The 21,433-nt window shown below is 36.2% G+C and overlaps 1 protein-coding gene across 2 annotated transcripts in view; it reads right to left on the bottom strand.

Moving 5' to 3' along the window:
* Positions 1–21,433, bottom strand: part of FBXW7 (F-box and WD repeat domain containing 7) — a 141,530-nt gene that overhangs the window by 56,321 nt on the left and 63,776 nt on the right. Inside the window, exon 1 of one of the 2 annotated variants that reach the window (XM_004708710.2) lies at positions 8,238–8,495. The exons of the other annotated variant lie outside the window; for it this stretch is intronic. Within the exon in view, the coding sequence (XP_004708767.1) occupies positions 8,238–8,384 (147 nt within the window). The 5' untranslated portion in view covers positions 8,385–8,495. Of the gene's footprint in view, positions 1–8,237; positions 8,496–21,433 lie in introns of those variants that run through there. 2 annotated transcript variants of the gene reach the window in all.

Raw genomic sequence — 21,433 nt, 5'->3', positions numbered from 1 at the left:
CCACAAGTTTCTAAGGTGACCTATCTGCCTTGAATTTAACTGGGCAAACACAACCTCTTTGAGGCCATTGTTATGATTAGACCTTGTTCAATGGATCACACAGGTAAACTAAGACTCCTCTCTAGTTATGACTCATTCCATAAAATTATCATTAGCTTCGATCACGGTTGAAAACTTACACAAAGGATCAGCAATTTTAAATACCTGATCGTCATACAATGCTTTTGGCACCTATGAAGCCAATGAGTTGCTGAGGCCAAGATGTTTGCTTAAAGTTGAAAATGCTTAATCATGTAGGATCACAACTCCAGTCACTATTATACCAATGGTAATTCGGCCCTTTTCCACCAGTTTATGGACTTCAGCCAGTTTCTTCAATCAAGTCTTCCCTCTCTCAGCTCATCTTCAAAGTCTTCCTGATCTTGACATCCCCAAACTAAATTTTATATTAGGCCAGCATTTTCATAAACTTGCTGCAAAACTTTAATGATCTGGGAAGATTTCCACTTGAGTTTTGTTAAAAATTTGATTAACACATATCCTGACCTTAAAAAAAAAAAAAAAGGCTTTAATGGCAAAAATCAAACTCATTGCCATTAAGTGGATTCCGATTCATCGTGATCCTATATGACAGGTTAGAACTGACCTAGGGGTTTCCAACACTGTAACTCTTTTATTTATGGGAGTAGAAAGCCTCGTCTTTCTGCCTTGGATCAGCTAGTGATATTGAACTGCTAACCTTGTGGTTAGCAGCCAAAATCATAACTACTATGCCAGCAGGGTTCCTTTCCACTGAAAAGGCATGTTTCAACAAGTTTTGTTTAGAATAAACTAGTATGTATATGAACTGAAAGCCTAGTATAGCAATAACTTTTGACGTTGTATATGCAGGCAATTCCAGAGATTTTTCAGATAAGGAGATGCAGAAAAAAATGAAGAGAGACACTATGAAGAAGGGGGTGGGGATGTGCACAAAGACCCTCCCACAAAAGTAGTAATAACACTGGCAAAGGACTTCACCACGGAAGATGGTGAGAGGTCCAGAGACAGTCAGCAGTAACAGGCCTAGAATGATTGCTACAGCAGAGTTGGTGGTGACAGATGTCAAGGACAAGCAAAGGCTGTCCTGGGGAGGGCACAGAGGCGGCCTGTGTGTCAGAGAGGAGCTGAGAGAATTGCCTGCACTGATGGAGACTTTGCCTCTGTCTTTTCTGATCCCAAGCTGTGGCCTATTACTTCCTTAATAAACTACTAAGTATATAGTCTGTGAGCTCCGTGTGCCCATCGAAAGCGATTGCCAAGCACACAAGAGCATAGTATAGTGAAGGAGGGGCGGCTAGTATCAGAACTGATGAACTGTTGGAGAACAGAGACCTCGATGACTACTTGTCCCGTTTTACAAGTGACAACGATTCTATTTATTTATTTATTTATTTATTAATGTAACTTCCTGTGCTACGATTTTATTTTTTTTTAAAGGTCCCCCCCGCCCCCAAGAGTTTATAACCTGGAGAGAGAAAGTTGTTAAAACAAAACAGTGCAGACATGCATGCCTATGTGTCAAAGGTAAAAGCAGTAACTGCCTGTTTCCCTAGGACATGAGGACAGAGGGACTAGGCGAACAGTCTCATCGGAGAGGGAGCCGGGAGTGTGAGGGCATGGAAAGGGTTGGATAGTCGAAGCACAAATGAAACATGGCTGCTGAGTACACTAGAATATGGCAGAGGAAGCACGGTGCTGGCGTTTGCAAGGTTTTATGTTTCTGTGTGTCAAGGTAAAATCCATCTACTTGTACATAGCTGTGAATTTCATGAAAAGGATGTGGAGTTTCAAGAAGCACCTTTTAAGTATCAAGATGTTTTAGAGGAGCAGACATGCCATAACTATTTAAAATGAAAATTAAATCATTCAATCTTTTAAAAATACATTAACCTGGGTTAGGGCTAAATGACAAAGCTCTGACAGAAATATATAAGACTAAGTAGTGGTGCTAGAGGAAACACACAAGTATTTCTGGCAGCTGCTACTACTAGCCTGAACAGTACTCTAGAGTAGAGATTATTAATAGTAAGATGCCTTAGGAGAGGCTGTCATTTATACTGTACAAACATGTTAGCGTATAATCTGAAGTGACAAATAAAACGCAAGATAATTAAAAGAAAGGTAGCAATAAAATGATGAAATCGATGATAAATTATAAAACCATATATATGTACATGTTTTCTAGAAAATTTTAAAAATCTGAGTAACAAATAATCTCTACTCAATTTACATATATTCTTCATGAAACCCTAGGTATAAACATGTATCTTTTTTTCCTCAAGATTTCTCCAATAGACAACCTAGAATAATAAGTTCAATGATATTACGTGTGATCTACAAAACGTTGCCATGCAGGAATAAATCTGCTAAGAGAATATGAGCTGGTTTTCTAGTACATAATTAAAAGTCCTGTTTTTTTAATTAAAACAATCTTTCTGAACAACAATTTAGCAGCAGTTACCAGGAAGCTAGTAAAATTCATAGTGTATGGTCCAGCGATCCTACTTCTTGAAATCTGTGCAGTCACTGTTAAAGATTTAGGTGTTATGTTAGAGCTTAAAGTCTCAACACCTGGTGTGCAGAAAGTTATGGATGATAGATAGGGACAACCCAAAATCCATTTGCAGAGTCCGCAAGGATTACCATATATACTCAAGTATAAGCCAACCCAAATAGCAGCCAAGACACCTAATTTTACTACAAAAACTGCATTAGAAAATGTGCTGAAAAATTTAGCTTCTAAACGAGTATATATGGTAAACTTCCAGTGAATTTCTTTTGATTATTAGCCAAGGAAGTAAACTGGCCACAGGCAAAGTACCCTGGAAAGTAGACTACCTCCACCCCTTCCAGGTAGCCACAGTGGGGTAGTCTCTTCTCAGGGGACTGCCTGGGGGTGTTCTTGAAGATCTCCTAATGGAGACAATACCAAACCAAATCACTGCCATTAATCCAGTCAATACTGACTTACAGAGACTCTTGCAAAGTCATCAGTCATGCCCTTTCAGTTGTGCCAAAGACCCCATCAATCTTCTAAGCTCATGTCCCAATCACAGCCCTGTTCTTGCTTGTAGTTGTGTCTGTAACTAATTTATTGATCAGCCACCCATCATGAATTTGCAAAAGTTCACTTTGTTACTTAACTTGGTTAACTGAATCCTCAGGTGCCATTATGACCTCATGCTCATGGCCTTCCCCTCATCCAGATGATGTACCTCTGTCTTTGCGTTGTTTTTGTCTCTTTTAATACTTATTGTTCTCTTTAAATTGTGGTCCTTCATAGTCCTCCCTTTTTCATAGGGGATATATCCCACAACCCCCAGAGCATGCCTGAAACTGTGAATCATACTGAGCTCTAGATCTACTAGGTATATCTACAGTAAAATTAAAACAAAACTAAACAAAGCTCACTGCCATTGAGTCAATGCTGACTCACAGTGACCACGTGGGTTTTGGAGACTATAACTGTTTAAGGGAGTAGAAAGTCCAATGTTTCTCCTGAGGAGTTGCTAGCGGTTTCGAACTGCCGACCATGCAGATCAAAGCCCAGCATATAACCACTACACCACCAGGGATCCTACGTTGAGTAAAATAATGGTTACTTAAACACAGCACTATGTTCAACACAACAATTGATCTGATAACCCAAATTGCTACTTTGTAGGCAGGGTAAAGCACACAGCGTGGATAAACTGGACAGAGCGATGACTCACAGCATGGGCAGGGGGGAGTTGGATGGTGGTATTTCACTGCCCTGCTCAGAACAGGCACACAATTTAAATAGTTTATTTCTGGAATTTTCCATTTCATATTTTTGGATTGAGACTTCCAGTGGGTAACTGAAACCATGAAAATCAAAACCATGGAGAAGGGAGGATAAATATACTTAAAACTCTAGTTCTTTCTGGTCACGGAATTACTACTAACTTGGTGTAAAAACCCCAAACCAACCTGTTGCCATGGAGTCACTTCCAAGTCAGAGCAATCTTACAGGGTTTCCAAGACGGGAAATCTTGACAGGGCTCCTCCCTTCTCTAGCAGGGGCAGCTGATGGGTTTAAACTGTCAGCCCTCCGGACATAGAAAGTGCCACCAGGGCACCTTAACTTAAGGCATGATAGAGAAAACATATTTTTTTTTCTAGTTTTAGCATGTCTTATTTTTATGAGAATAAAACTGAACAAAAAGAAAACTTCCTTTTTACCTCCATTAATCTCAAAGAATATTGGGAATTATTAAACTGTTACACTTAGGAGCAAAAATCCAAGAGGCTTGATCATATGAATAAGAACACAGCATCAGGATTGGAGGAAGACTCATAGACTTGTGATCAAAGCCTTGATCACTGAAAGCAAAGAGCAAGAGCACTTGAAACACAGCTGAAGATGAAAGATTACAGCGCTCTAAATGTATTACAGTGAACCCTCGTTTATCGCGGTTAATCGGTTCTAGACCCTACCGTGATCAATGAAATTCCGCGAAGTAGGATTCCTTATTTGTAAATCAAATATTTTCATAGTTAGAGCATAGAGGACACGAAAAAACACCCTTTAGTCACCATTACACTCATATTACCCAATTTATTAAACGAAAAAGGGAAAATACAGTAAAACATTTTGGACATTACAATTATCATTTATTATTTATTATATTATTTATGGCATCAAGCGTGTACAGTATGAGCCAATCAGTGGCAGTAATGACAGAGCCTGCGCTGTTACGCAAAAACCGTGATAGAGTGAAGCCACGGAAGTCAAAGGGCGAAGTGGCGAGGGTTCACTGTACAGCTCAATGCAAAGAACCTAAAAATCCACGCAAGTGGACCAATAAGCAACATTGTGAGAAATAGTGAAAGATTTAAGTTGTCAAGGATTTAATTTTACTTGGATTCACAATCAATGCCCACTGAAGCAGCAATCAAGAAATCAAGGGATCAAAGACTGGAAAAATCTGCTGCAAAAGACCATTTTAAAATGTTAAGAAGAGAGTAAACGCGGTACTTTGAGGACTGCTTTGCACCTGGCAGCTTCAGTCACCGCTCATATGTATGTGAAAGCTGGACCGTGAATAAGCAAGATCAGAAAGAACTGATGCATCTGAATCTGATGCTTGCAAAAATATGGTGGATACAAGGACTGTTAGAAGAACAAACCAATCTCTTTTGGAAGAAGTAAAGTGGATTTTGCTCCTTAAAAATGAGACTGTTAAGACTTTCTCACACCTACTTTGGAAATTTTTAGGAGGGACCAATCTCTGTAGAAAAACATTCATACTCAGTAAAGTGGAGGCTTAGGGGGAAAAAAAAGGATCACACTTCCCCCCAGTGGACTGCATAACAAATCCTTATCCTATCTTCATCAACCTGGGCCACATTCTAGTAGGCGGTTGTGCTGCTAATGCCTAGGCTATTACAATCATGTACAATTAGTACAGGATTTATCCCCAAATATTTCTAAGGTACTCTAAAAATCAGTATTTTTGTCTATAAACTAGGGCAGCTGACCTCATAGCCTGTTAGGTTTATGTAAAAAACATTTCCAAACTCTTACCAAAATTAATTAGGAGTAACTTTAAGAAAATTTCTAATGCTTAAGAGTGCTCGTAAAAAGCTAAAAGCTTAAAAATATAAATAAAATTCAAGCATTGAAAAAATGCATTTTCCTTTAACATACTATATTAATTATAAGACACAATTATTTTTCTTAACACTAAAAAGAAAAAGTCTAATAAGCCATGAAAATCTATTGGATTCATTATTATTTCAGATGTGTTTACTATATGTTTAATGCGCATTTTAGGATTAAGAAACATAGTATAGTGTTTAATCCAAGTAGAAAGAAAATGTTTGGAAATGTTGATGGCAACATATGTACAAGTGTGCATAATACAACTGAATGATGGATTGTCATAAGAGACCTCCCCAATAAAATGAATAATAAAAAATAAAGTGTTATAATTAGATATTCTAATTTCAAAGAAAAATAGTTATGTTAAAAACATTAACTGATTCATATTTACATAGACAGTGGGGCAATATGCCGTTCACGTTTTACTGGGAAGATAAAAATAACTTACTATATATGGATATCTGCTTTGTATGTTTAAATTTTGTCTCAAAAACATTAAATATCTTCAGCAAAAATTACACAAGATGCTAGGTCCATAATATGATTAATTACTTGATCATATCTGAAGCCTTTAAAATCGTGAGTAAAGAAAAATAAACTAAAAATATTTTCCATGAAGTTTACCAAGGCAAAGATAGTAAGTTAAATAAAGAGATAATAAATCAATTAAAAGCTACCTAATTTAACCAGGCGGAGAGGACGACAGAATTATGCTGTCCCTCTACTATTTCTAGTAGTCAGCACCAAAGTGTTATGCAATCGTTAATTATCAGCAGGCAGGTAGTTTAAAACAGAATGTGTTATTTTTATTTTCACTTATAACCTCAAAATTTATTGAGAATGAGGTTTTTAAAAATTTAATTCTATTCTATATTATAAATGCTGAACTGTAATTTGACCTATTAACGTCAAATTGAATTGTCAACCTAGAAAGCCCTCAGAGAAAGCCTTGAAGTTCTCTATTTTCTTATAGAAGAATCATCTCCTGTGACCTTTAAACTTTTTTTTTAAAAGATCATTTTATTGGGGGCTCTAACAGTTCTTAGAACAATCCATACATCAATTGTATTAAGCATAGTTGTACATACGTTGCCATCGTTATTTTCTAAACATTTACTTCCTATTTGAGCCCTTGGTATCAGCTCCTCTTTTTCCCTGTTCCTCCCCGTCCTACTGTGCCTTTGAAACTTAACGTTCATGTTTGGAGATTAAAAATTTGAGGACCTATTACCCTCTACAAATTATACTTAAGTTTATTGGAAGTATTCAACAAAAGAAACAAAATTATGTTGGTTTTTAATTTCTTATCTAATTAAAAACATCTCTTCAATTTTAAGATATATTCATATGCTCTTTTAGAGGTACAAAAATAATAGTTTATTAATGACTTCACAGCCTCAAGTGGCCTCTGCGTAAATGATTAAATCTGATCAGTGACCTCATCCAGAAGTTGACAAGGTGAAAGAAGACGAAATGAAACTTACAGCAACCACAGCAAAGAAGAAAAGATGATGGAAGTGTTTGTATTCCATTGCCAACGTTGAAATTGCATTACTTGAATGTTTTCCAACATGGCTACCACTTGTTTGGGATAGAAGCAGAGATAACTCAAAAGAAACTATTTTTACAAAGCTTATTGAAGAACCCCAAAATTGAAAATTCCTTTACCAAGAAAAAGTACCTTTCCAGGTATTGCAGGTTATTCTACTTATTTAGTAAACGTTTCATTTTTTAAAAATTTAATAGTATAAGAGGGAGACAAAAATCCTAATTTACATAAATACTTGTTTAATTGCAAATAGGTTTGAGGGAAGGGGATAGATTAATGTGTTTTGAGTCAAAAACATATTTTATACTTAAAAATAATTCTCATCAAAAATCCAAAATGACAATGCCAATTAACTCTGAACATCCAAAAACTAAGTTGCTAATACTGACAGTCAAAACTTGGTAAGGGAAGATGTCATTCTGAAAAACATCCAACAGACTGTAACTCGGTTATACATTAGCACAAATCCAGTTTTACAAGAAAGTTTGTAAGTTCAGAACTATTTATATATAAACCAGACTATGGCCACACACTAGCATGTTACTCTTATTTTATGTAACAGCAAACAATGTTCCTAATACGTTATGTTTGAATTTAGAAATGATACAGCTTAAAGGCCCACAGATGGCTCAGGATCATGGAAAACTCAAGTTCAATGCTGTCAGTCCATTTCTTAGGAGAATGAGTACCACCAGCTCTTATGTTTTTCACCCAAAATGTGAAGCATACGCGTTTGGGATTTTAGGATTTGTCAGCTAATTTCACAGCATGACCATTTTTTAACAAATTTAGAAAAGTTTACAGGATGTTAATGTCCCAAAAAATAAAGACAAAAGGCTACACTGGGTAACTCTATGCTCCAGGATGGAGAATCCGGTTAGAAAAGCCATTGCTTTTAAGTTTTCACTAGCTATACAATGCGACATAAACCAAATGAAATGTGAAGCATTTCTTCACAAGAACAGGCATGTGCACTTTGTTTACAGAAACATTCCTATTTTCCAAATGTGCAAGACTTACCCGTCTTCGACAAAAGGGGAGGCCTTGGGCAATGATGCTAATGCTAAAGATCTTCATCACAGTTTGATGTGGTAGAGGCTCTTTTGCACTTTTAAGATCGACAGGAACCAAGCCATGGTTTAAAGTAGCTTTTCCCGGTTTTGACATTTTAAATTTCTCCTGGTTGACAAATACTCTCTACATGTAATACAGGAACATTACTACAAACTCTAACCATAAAAACTTAAATATATATATTGATTTTAAACCAAATAAAGGCTAAGAACTCAAGGTCTGCTGCTTTTGTCTTTCAACCTTCTCCTACTGAATGTCCTGACCTGCCTGAGGCTTGGTGAAGTGCAAACTCTCCTAGAATAGCCAGGAATGATAAACTACTGAAGCGAAAGCAGTCTGCTCCTGCCACTCAAACAGCTGGTGCACCTCCCCTGCACGTCAGTAATGCGGACACAACCAAGGCAGGGACATGCGGTAAGGCCAAAGGGTCCTTTCGAAAAGTAAAAGCATGTTTTCTTTTAAAGAAATTCTCTTGGATATCTTATTACATTTTCCCTATCTAAATCTCCACATTAACATTTTAGGAATGCTTTGAATTGTGTTTCAAACTTAAAGACAACATTTGGTGCTTTTCTGTATAATCAAAAATATATGCACACAGGCATGTACATATACGTATACACACTCATGCAGACCTTTGTTTTGGCTGAGAAATATCCTCAATAAGCACTACTTTAAAAGTGTTTGTTTTATCTGCACGCTTTCCTTTCTCATTGATTTCATTTGCACCACAACATTAAATGCACACTAGCTATTAATTGCACTTCAAATCAACTCCTTTTCAGGCACTATAGGATTCTAAAAACACATTGTTTGACCTAACAAGCATGTGACTGATTAAAGATTATTTTTTTAAAATATCAGGTTTTATTAGTCAACGTAAATTGTAATAGAAGTAAGTACAGTGCAACAGAAAAAATCTTGTCAGTCATTTGAAATTCTCAGTGCCTAATTTTCATCCAGACAAATCTTCCCAACACACAGTCAGGAACTGGGGTACATGCCCACTGCTCCGATAACCCTGACAATTCCTCAACACCGAAGATAAAGTTTGGATATGAAAACCTCCTCAAACTAATTTTTTCAGCATTATCTCAAATGCCTTTCCTAAATTAACTCCTTATGCCAGTGTAATTAATCTTCAGGCTACATTCCATATTCAAGTCCATGTACTAGACTGAAATGAAGGTACGAAACAAGCTCAATGTGAGACTGTCATTAGAGCTATCCATTCACAATGTTCCGTGAATTCCTTTGTTCTCTCCCACATTATTTGCTTCTTCCAAAAGCCAAGTCATCTTCCTTCACTTTCCTTGCAACAGTTTCTATGGGAAGTTAGAATGTGATTTGGAGAAAACTAGAAAGTAGAATGTCAGATACCGGTAATTTGGATTTTTACTTTGGAGAGAGAGATTTGTCTCACTAGGCACAGAGAGGGGAAGGTGTAATTCACCCACAAGAAATAACCCGTCGTCACACTACTCTTTTAAGGGAACATTCTTTTATACCACAAAGTAAAATGTAGTTCAGAATTCAAAATTATTGGCAGAGGTAGCATTTTTAGTTACACAAAAGTAATCAACTAAGAATAGAACCATCATCACCAAAAATCCCCAACTGAGATCAAGCCGTAAAAGGATAAGGCAACACGAGAGTGCACAGGCTCTGGGAACCTGTCCGTGGTTCCAAGTGAGAAAAACAGTGATAGCTAAAATAACCACGCCTACAACCTCTAGCAGACTACCTACCACCTCACAGAATGAGTGTCACTGGCTGCAGACCACTGAAAGGCCAGTGGCTGGAACCTACCCAGAGGCTCTGCGGCAGAAAAGACCTGCCACTCTGCTTCAGTAGATAACACAGCAGGTTTCCTGTCGCTATGAATCAGAATTTAATGGCACCTACCAGAAACAATATGTGGCATAGTGGCAGCATAGTGGTTACATGTTGGGCTGCTAACCACAGGCCAGCAGCACTTTGAAATCACCAGCCACTCCACAGGAAAGGCGAGGTTTTCCTACTCCCATAAGGAACTAGTCTCAAACCCACAGGGGTAGTTCAGCCTTCTCCCACAGGGTCGCTGAGTCAGCATCAACTGGATGGCCGTGAGTTGTTTGTTTTAACAGTCACAATTTCTAACATAAGACTGCTGCTCTAAAGACAAAAACACCTGTTCTGTTCTTGAACAACGCAGTCCTCAGTCATATTATGCTTCCTTCTCCTTACTGATAGCCATTTATGCTGAAGCAGTTCCCAGAGAATGCACTCTGTTCCACCAGCATCCACTTTGAATACTTAAATGTTGATATCAATTAACTCTCCAAAATTCCTTGCTTTGAGCTACACAGAAGATATCATTTAAACTGTTATTAAACTTTTCTAAGGCCTACTAAATTTTATGTATTCATTTTGCATATAATAATGAATCAAACAGATCAGCTCTAAATTTAACTTTCATTCTTGCCATTGGTTAGCAAAGATAAAAACCCTAAAAACTAAATTTACTCTCATCCGATGATCCCGACTCACTGCACCCCTATCGGGCCGCAATGGAATAGAATGTTTTGGTTTCCAAGGCTGTAAATATTTATGGGAGCAGAAAGTCTCATTATTCTTCCATGGAGTGCCTGATGGGTTTGAACTAACCTCACAGTTAGCAGCCAGTGCATAGCCCGCTAAGCTCCCCAGATAGACACAATGAAAATCACAATTTTCCACATATATAATTTAAATCCCTAAAAGAATTTTATATGACATATATTTACATATAGGGTCTTTGAAGCAAGGATTAAGTCACTACTGTTTTCATTGTCCAATTTATGAGGGCAAAAAGTATTATGAAGTAAAAATAGATTTTTCACTTTAATAAATTATTTAAAGTGATAATAGAAACAAAACAGGAGTGCAAATCCCAGTTGCCTGTAGGTTAACTCTTGAGTTTTACAGATCATCAAATGCTGGGAAACAGTAGCTATGCTAAGAGGCAATTCATTTTTACATCAGTAAACCACTGCCCTCAACTGGACATTTTAGAGCACTGCAACTCAAGCAAACCAAAGACTAAATCGCAAAGGACTTGTTGATTTAGCAGTTAATGCGGATTTCTACCAAGGTTCATTTTTTCAGAGGACTCAAAGTCCCTTGTTCTAATGCAATGACCTCAGTCAACATGGAAACATTAAAAATCTTTCAAACCACCAAATACAGAAAACACTAGTGGGTGAAAGAAATGATAAGACGATGCATTGGGGAGCCCCAATTACTGCTACGTTAAAAGGCCACTAGTTCCATATGTCCAGGAAAGAATAAGTCACCAGACTTGACTCTACTTACAAAAAAGAGTCTTCGTAGCAGACGAGTTCATTTTAAGACAATACTACAGATATACTACAATATAATTTAAGACAATACTACAATACTTCAGTCTTGAAAGACCATGGACTCAAGCCAACTTCTAAGCCTGGCTCATCATTCATTAGTATTGTGACCTTAATCATTCTTGCCTCTGGTTCATACATATCCCCTAGAGTGAGTGACATTATAATTATATGTAATATTATTAGGATAGAAAATCACATTGTTTTATAGATTACATTTTCAAGAAAGCAATCATAAATCCTAAAATCCACAATTTATAAGTGACTTTGCAGTAGACATTACAAAATATAATCATCTACAAGTTTAGAAAGACTGTCATAATTCTGTCAAAATTATACCTACAAATGAGGCACTGTTTGCACTGTAGTGCCTTGGCATTTTAAGATTTCAGGTAATGTGGTCTCTGAATGCTCGACATAAAAGAGCATATGTGGTAAAGGCAAGGCCTCTATATAAAGAAAGGGGTCCTCCTGGCACTGTGTGGCACTAACGGCGAGGTTAGCAATTCAAAACACCAACTGCTCTTTGGGACAAAGATTTACAACGTCGCTATGAGTCAGAAATGACTTGAGAGCGGTGGGTTTTGAGTCTACATAAATAAATTTATGTGGCTCATATAGCATTTTCTAATTCCTTAGTTCAATATTATACAGAAGGTTAACATTTTAGCTGTTATTGTCCAGAGGGCATATATGACTCACATAAAGATTTTCGATTTTTCAAAAACTATTCCTGAATCAGTTTAAATAAGTCACTTGGAATATATGTTTGCCTAAAAGTAAAAATGATTTTATATTAAGAACTTTCAAATCTCATCTTCTTAAAATGCAGTGACAATAGTAGCAAACAATTTAAATTCTAATGTTATTCACTGTTTCTACAAATTTAAGCAACAAATGACCCATTCTTTTGTAGAATAAAAAAAAAATTCAGATCTAAAAATTATGCCATTACCAATTAGAAAATAGATCAGAATACATCAGAATCAATATCCTTCTGAGGAGACAGCATGATATTACCATGCATGCATACTTCTGAGGGAAGGTATAGAATTAAATACATTCTTCTCTGTACTAAATTCTTTGTTCTCAGTCTCTTCTTACATACCAGTTTTATAATGAGTAGTTTATATACCAAGATACGATGAGGCTTCAAAAAGTTTGTGCAATAATTTCATTATCTTTTAATTCCATTTGAAGCCCCTCAACAGAACAATTTAACCCTATAAGGCCTGAATTTTTAATTTCAGGAAAACATTTTTTTTGTTTTTATTCTTTACTTTCATAGTTATCAACATATATAACAACCAAAATATATTAACTGTTACAAAAACGTCACACTCGGCGTTATAGGGTTAAGCACAATTTAACCAGGTTGTAAGTAAAGAAATTACATATTTTGCTTAATGGTTTGATTGACAGAATTGCTCAAATTCTATCAATAATCACTAAGAATATCAAGAAAGTATGTATCTTTAATTCTGTAAACAAAAATACAATAAGATTTAACATGAAAGAAAAATTTTAAACACATGGCATTCCTTTTAAATTTCTAATTTTCGTAAGAGGCGAAGTCAAATGTTTCATAAAAATAAAACCACATTTAAAACAGTAAGGAATTGTAAAATCATTCACTGCTTAAAGTGCTAAGAAAAATTTCAAGTTCCAATCAGTGTATTTTGCATGTTATATTAATGAAAATATGTAATAGGCTTCAACAAATTATTATATTTCCCTGATTATCATATTTAGGCACCAAATATGAAGTGACGAGAAATTTGTTTGCATTCTAAATTATGTACAGTATTATAAACAGTTATAAAAATGTGACATGAAAATTGAACATTTGTAAAATACAAGTATTATATACACAATTGTATATGTGCCATTTTCAAAATGAAAACTAAAAAAAAAAGCTAAACTATAAAGTTACATAAAATTGTTAATTGCTTTGATTTATATAAGGTTCTGATTGCTGGGAATTTAGGTTATTTCCAGATTTTGCTTGAAATTTCCAAATACTTGGCAGAAAATGAAAAAGCAAAAATATGGGAAAAGCAACTAGGCCTTTGAGATAAAAAATGAGTTTACAGGTGGCAAACCCACCCCATTCAAGATTTTTTACAACCAAATTCATTTACAACTCAATTATCCTTTGACTAAACTATTGTCTCAGCCAATTCTCTTTCAATCAAATTACTCTCCAGGTGAGAGAGAGAGAGAGAGAGAGAGAGAGAGAGAGAGAGAGACAAATAAACTGTAGTTTCCGCTCCATCACTGGTTTTGAACTGTTGACATTAAGGATCACAGCCCAATATATAACCACTAGTCACTGGGGACCCTAGAGGGTTGGTTATTGACTATTCTGGGGAACACTGCCTTCGACCAGTGGTTCTCAATGCTGTGACCCTTTAATATCGTTCCTCATGTTGTGGTGACCCCATCTCCACCCCCTCCCCCAACATAAAATTATTTTCATTGCTGCTTCATAACTGTTAATTTTGCTACTGTTATGAATAGGGTGACCCCCAAAGAGGTTGTGACCCCCAGGTGGAGAACCACAGATCTGAGAAGATGAAATCGAAGAAAAACCACACACACACACACACACACACACACACACACACACACACACACCGCCCCCCTCATTTGCATGGTTTTGCTTTCCTCTCTCACTTACCAAAGTGGCCTAAGCAGTTACATAAAGTAAATTTAATATACTTTTCCAATATCATTTGAATTTTCCTTGAATCTAAAAATTACAAAATGGCATGTATTCTCATTCTTTCATTGGGCATTTAAAAAAGTATCTGAGATAAAACAAAAACCCAACTATTGCCTATAAATTTGTAAGTATTTCAGAAATGCCAAGTATGAAGTTCTCAATGACTACAACATAACTTGCTTTATGATTAAGTATAACTCTTACCACCTGTGCTGAGTTATCCCAGCTGTTAAACTAGTCTTACACAGCTGCTCACCAAGAATCTAGTTATTTACACACTGTTATACCTTTTAGCCAACTACGAGAAAAATGGCATAGTAATTACAGGTATTTCAGTCATGCAAAGAGCTTGTGATGGTGGGATAAATGTTCAAAGCAACCTAATTTTCTACAATTCTCAGAACAAAATCTACATATAGGGAAAAATGTCACTTTAATATCAATTTTTTGGGTTTCTTTATAATATCATGTTTTTAAGGCATGTCATTCAATAATTTTATATTTAATCATGAACAGGTTGCACAATTTTGAGTTAAAATAATTTACACTATTATCAATAATTTATTTCTCCTAGAGAAATCTTAACGGATTAGAGGCTAAGAAGCAATAAGCAAAGATATAAAGGTAATAATGATTAAAGTTTAAGTAACAATGCTTAAAGTTTCCATGGTCAGGAAAAACTAAACGCCAAGGTATAAGTTAAAAAAAAAAGGGAAAAGAAACAATCAGCTCATTTTTAGGTTTCCTACAATCATGTTTGTAACTCCAAGCAAATCACACGAGTAGAGGACCAGACAGATAAAATAAAGGAGAGAAGCAGACCAGATTTAAGAGCTGAAAAACCATTTAAACAGTGCAACTTAGTACGTCAAATGTAACCCTATGAGTCCCGTAAGATTATTTTTAAAAAAAATTTTTTTAATGTGAATTCTCCATAATTCTAAGTGTGGGCAGCAAATTTAAATGTGTTTCAAAAATACTATGTAAGACAGTTTTCAATCTCTTATTCCTTTCTGGAACAGAAACAAAAACATAATCAAAGTTAAATATAACATTACTGATACAGAATAATTGTTTTAAAGCTTCAGTCTTCTTTTTTGTCCTAGTTAACACAGTACAGTAATAATGAGAAATAAACTGCAAAACAGAAACTGTAGGTGACAAACACTACACTACACTACAGATGTATCTCAGCAAATTAAAAATGTTTGTTCAGCAAACCCAAAGACAGATAGCAACATATTGGTAAAGCACAAAAAATGCATTCAAGAAATTTTAATTTAAATAAAGAAAAGAACATTTAATTTATAATACAGTCGTACAAAACCAACATCTGTAGCTAAGCAAATTAATGGTTCTTGGAACTTCCACTCCAAATCCACCAGTACTTTCTTCATACTTCCATTCCTCTTTTGCATCTAACTTCAATGACCAGAAATTACTTATCATTTTATACCACCAAAAAATACCCTCCCAAGATTTAATGCTTTTTCACTTCTGAAAACAATAGTATTTTCTAAGACTAATTACCATTTTTTAATGCGGTGAAGCCACATTAAACAATGCTATCAATTAGGCAACTGGATAAATGGACAAAGGGCACTTTTGAACAAAGCAGACAGACACTTTTCTGGAGGCAAAAATCAATTTTACATATATGTGTGTTATGTGGTCATATTTAACCCTACTGACCAATGGGGACAATAACCATTCTTCTATTTACAGTTCATGTCAGTAGATGTGAAGGCTTACACGAATGACGCCACTGACAGCATAATTATCAAAAGCTACACTAATATTTTATCAACCCTATCTTTTAAGCTGCATTCTCAAGAGAGCTGCATTCCAACTGGGTTTTAATTCTTCCAACTGGAAGAATTACGAATTCTTCCATTCGTAATTATAGCTTTTATTTGCTTATACCCATCTATCTATTCACTGAAAAGAACTTCGGAAATTTCTTGTAGTATCAAGTGGAAATTCTGAAATTTTTAAAGAAATGCCAAAGAGGATCTACTTTTATATTTATTGAAAATCCACTTACTCTAGAACACCCAAATTTTCACAGTCATCCTTTTTTATAAAGAAGCTATTTCATTTATTTAAATTACATTTTTGGTCCCTAAAGTGTTTTGTGTTTGTTTGTGTCTCATCCAAAATAGGAACAAGAGGGTTTTTGGCTCAAAAATCACACCAGAGTAATCACTGGTTGAAATGAGTTACAACACAATTGAATAGACTTCCAGGAACATATCTAGTACTCATACTAACGACCACTAATTGATCCCTTGTTTTCTACAATGCTTCACGTCTTTGATTTCAAACTTTCCTGACCTCAATATTAATCTTGTCTTTTAAAAAATTGTTCTTAAACAGGATGTAGGCATTTGACATGGTAATATCTCTCCCTCAACAACAACTTCTCACCATCCATGCTGCCCAAAGGCCAGTATTGCAAAGCATCTTAGAAAAATAATGGCAATTCTTTGGGTACTTAATGATATGTGTTAAGTTGAATAAAATTTTAATGAATAAGATAATGCTTTTCCCATGTAAAAGAACACTATTTGGGTGTTTGTAATTCCTTAATAACACCAAGTTTCTTTCCCTGAATTCACAAGGTCCTAATGTTTATTATCACCATATTATCGTTGTTTTCCCTTTTTTGTTTCACTCTTGACTACCTGAGAGTTCCCAAACTCTCACTGCCATTGAGCTGATTCTGATTCACAGCGACCCCATAGAGCAGGGTAGAGGAGCCCCATGGGTTTCAGACAGTAACTCTTCATGGGAGCAGAAAGACTTGTCTTTCTCTTACAGAGCGGCAGATGGTTTCAAACTGCTAGCCTCGCAGTTAGCAGCCCAACAGCAGCCACTAGATCAGTCTTCCCAGACAGGCTTTGCTAAAAATGACTTGTTTCGTTCCTTGGGCCAGATTATCAAAACTCAACCTCAAACAAATGTGCTGCAATTTAACAATAACAAATGTTTTTCAGAAAATGTCAGTTTAAAAAAAACAAAAACGAAGAATGCCCCAGTAGCACATGGTTAAGTGTTTGGCTATTAAACTGAAAAGTCAGTGGTTCAAATTCACCAACTGCTTTGAAGGACAAAGACAGGGCAGTCCTTTCCCAAAGGATCACAGCCTCGGGAACTCTGTGCGAGAGTGCTGTTCTGATCTACAGGGTGTCTCTCTTACAGAGTTGGAATTGACTGGATGACACCAGGTTTGTTTTGTTTGTGTTTGTTGTAGTGGAAAACCAGCAAACATGTAAGACATATGAACTTCAACTATCTGTTCATGAACATTGTGTATCCTTCCTCAATACCTTTAGATTGAAAAGCAGTGAGTTGATGTTCAAGAGGACTTGGTGCACACACTTGAGAATTAAAAACCAAAGCTTTGTCACTTCATCATAGTAAATGATTTGAGGAAATAACTGAACATATTAAAATGGATAAATCTGAGAAGAACAAATGCTTCAGATATTTGTTTTTAATTATACTATTGCTCCCCCATCTCAGTCACACAATCCTTTTATGGCTTCCTCTAGATGTAAACAATGTGGTTCTGTCCAGAATTCATCCTAGTCTCCCTGCAAACAAATGTAAATGGTAGATTTTTTTTTTCTAAAAGCCCTTTATTTCTCCTCTGAAACATAAAAATACATAATGAGAAGTGCTTTCTAATGTATATCTAGGGAGAAATAAATTTTGCCTCAGAATCTATCTAGGCCTTGAATTTCTTATCAATTAAAAGAATCAATGGTTACAAACTGATAGTCCATTGGTCAAATATGGCTCAAAGTCAGTTTAGGGGAGACAACAAACTGTTTCTTTCAAAAATAAATGTTAACACCATTTAGTGGAAAGCATACATTCTTAGAATTCCTCGGAGTCCATACAAAAAAACACACAAAACAACCCTCCACCAAATAAATTAAGGAGACCCACTGCCATCAAGTCCCTTCCAATGCACAGATAGCAATCCGACGGGATGGGCTCGACCGGCCCTGCAGGCTCTGGAGACTGCAAATCTGTATGGGAGTACACAGTCTCTTCAGAGCCTGAACTGACCTGCTATCTGGGTCCTGTACGCATTTGAGTAATGACCCCTCCAACTTATTTTTTTTCACCCCAAGATAAATAGAGAAACTGAGCAAGAATGAGTTCAGGGTGGTCAGATGGTAACACTCTCGAATAACAGTTTTTTTGTTACCACAGAAGAAATTTGATCAAATGGATTGTCAAGATACATCATCGTATTCCCAAGGTAAGTTTGTACACATGTGTACAAACTTTTTGATCATTTTTGCTGTTATTATTTTTAAGTGGTAAAATGAAGTTTCTAATTAAGAAAGAAAATTCTCTAGGTATCCCATGTTACCAGAATTAGGTTCCTATCTTGAGAAGAGAAAGATTTACTTTTGGAAGGCATGGGGCATTACAAGATAATTTTATTTAAAAGCTCCCAAGAGGAAGAAAACTTTAGCAAGCCAGGATGGCCAGATTCAGATTTTCTTACTCCCAGAACACACCCATGCAGAAGATTCTTGGGAACTTCCATTGGGGCAGCAAGGTGTTCTGGGAAATGTAGTCCCTAAGGAAAAACAGGGGGCTCTGTCCAAAGCTCCTTAGTCTTGCCTTACACATCCACATATTATATAATTATGCACCTACTACTCCAAGAATTTATGCCAAATTCTGAGCAAGAAGTGGTGGCCTAGAACACAAAGAGAAACTGACATTTACTAAACATATTTAAATATATTACAAGCAGCTCTATCCATTGTAATAGGGCTCTCTAGTGCTCAATGAAGGGGCTCTAGTGGTTGTGGTGCCAGCCCACCAGCTATGCCAAGGGAGAAAGACATGACAATCTGCTTTCACAAATATGCACAGTCTCCAACAACCCGACGAAACAGTCTAACTGTCCTATACAGCTGCCAAAACTCAGAATCAATTTGATGGCAATAATTATTTTAGTGTTCGATGAAAACTTAAGTGAAAAAGTCACTTAAAATTTAAAAATAATTATCTCAATAATTTACAAAGTATACTAAGGCTGTTAATTTATACAAAAGATGTGATTTCTAAAAGTTCTAAGGATGTGGTTTCTACAAAAACTTGCAGACGGTATATCTTTGGTGCCTCTATATATTTGTACTTTATTTGAATGACAGTCTTAGGGTGGGAGTAGTATCTGGAGGCACGATAATCTAAAGGCATAAACATAAATAAACCAAGGGCACTGCAACTAACTCATACACTATATATTAAAAACTAATTTTTTAAACATACCTATAATCAATGCCATTTAGCCAATTATGACTTATAGTGACCCTATAAGACAAGACAGAGCATCCCTTTGTGGGTTCCCAAGACGGTAACCCTTTAAGGCAGTAGGAAGCCTCTTTCTCTCGACACAGAACCCACTACATCACCAGGGCTCTGAGAGCCATAGAATTCTGCTCAGGGTTCTGTGAAATATTCTTAAGGTAAGATTTGAAATAGATCTTAAAAGATGAACAGAAATTTGCAAGAGGAAAACATTGAAAAGATGAGGAAAATCCTTAAGCAAAAGTATCAAGTATCATATCAAGTAAGTTAGAATTATGCTATGCTCAGAAATATCAAATAAGTCCTATAGCTGAAGTAGAAGATAGTATAAGCACAATCTAAAGGAAGAGAAGGTTTGCATTTGCATATACTTAGATAAGTTACACACTCGTGTAACAATTGTGCTTCCAAAGACAGAAGGATGTTGCCATTTTTGTGTGCCATCAAGTTGACTCTGACTAGTAGTGACCCCATGTGATAAAGGAGAACTCCACGGAAGTGTTTTCTTGGCTGCAATCTTTGCAAGTTTCTACCATGCGGCAACTGGGTTCCAACAGCCAAGCGCTTAATAATGGGGCTACTAAGGTGCCTACAGAAATAGTGATTCATGCAAAAAGGCCTCCAAAACTTTGCCCACAGGCCATGATGATCAATAACTCAAAGAAAAGGTTTCCGCTTGAGAGAGGGGTGCTTTTTACCTGCCAGATTGGAGACACACAGGAACAAAAAAATGTAGGTGAATTTTCATGTTAATGGCTCTTGATCTCATACAGGGGCTGAAAATTTTCTTTTTGAAGTCCAGCAAGTTAAATGTTTGAAAAGTTATCAAATGGAAAATGAATAATTAAATAAATCGCGCAGGGTATTATCATGGCACCTGTAAGCAACAATACACACTAGGACTCACAGTAGGAAAGACCCTACAGGACAGAATAGAACTGCCCCCTAGGGTTTTCCAAGGCTGCTATCTGTATGGAAGCATACTGCTAAGTCTTTCTCTTGCAGAGTTGCTGGTGGGTTCAAAGTATCAACCTTTCTGTTCACAGGTGAGGCTTTAACCATGACACACCCAAGCCTCCTTACAGTGACACTAGTTATGCTAAATATCTATTCACATGGTCAAGGCCTGGCAATAATATGTACAAATCTATTCATCAACCCTTTAAGGACTAAACATTAAGTATTGAGCTAATTCATAATAAATATCATTAGGCAGGAAAAATAAGACCTCAAAGAGCTTTCAAAGAATGGAGGGGACCAAAAAATAATTTTAATACAGTGGTATGAGTCATTAATAAATTTATCATGGGAGCAAGAGATTAATTTGGGAGAACATCCTGGGCATGAAAATAAGTGTTAGGATGGTCTCATGAACTATTTCCCCAGCCCACTCCCTCCCCAAATCACTAATACTGTCTCATAGAACCTTCTTTTTAAAATAAGTGCAAGAATTTAAAGTAAGTGCAATCTAGACCCAGAATAAGATCTGAATTCAAATCCCAGGTCCATTTACCAGCTGACTGAATTTAGATTGATTGCTTAAGCTCTCTTCACCTGTCGCTCATCTCTGATATGGAGATAAATATCTGAAACTACATCCTAGGATTATTAAGACTCTATAGGCCTATATATGTAAAACATTTGGCCCAGTGCCTTAGTACTTGTCAAAATTCAGCTAATTCAATTTACACCTAGTTTCT

The sequence above is a fragment of the Echinops telfairi genome, unplaced genomic scaffold, assembly GCF_000313985.2.
Source record: "Echinops telfairi isolate 266 unplaced genomic scaffold, ASM31398v2 ScPeMD7_5868;HRSCAF=6743_1, whole genome shotgun sequence".
In the NCBI taxonomy this organism is placed as follows: Eukaryota; Metazoa; Chordata; class Mammalia; order Afrosoricida; family Tenrecidae; genus Echinops; species Echinops telfairi.
Note: the sequence above shows the minus strand (reverse complement) of the source record. Positions and strands in the feature narration are given on the sequence as shown.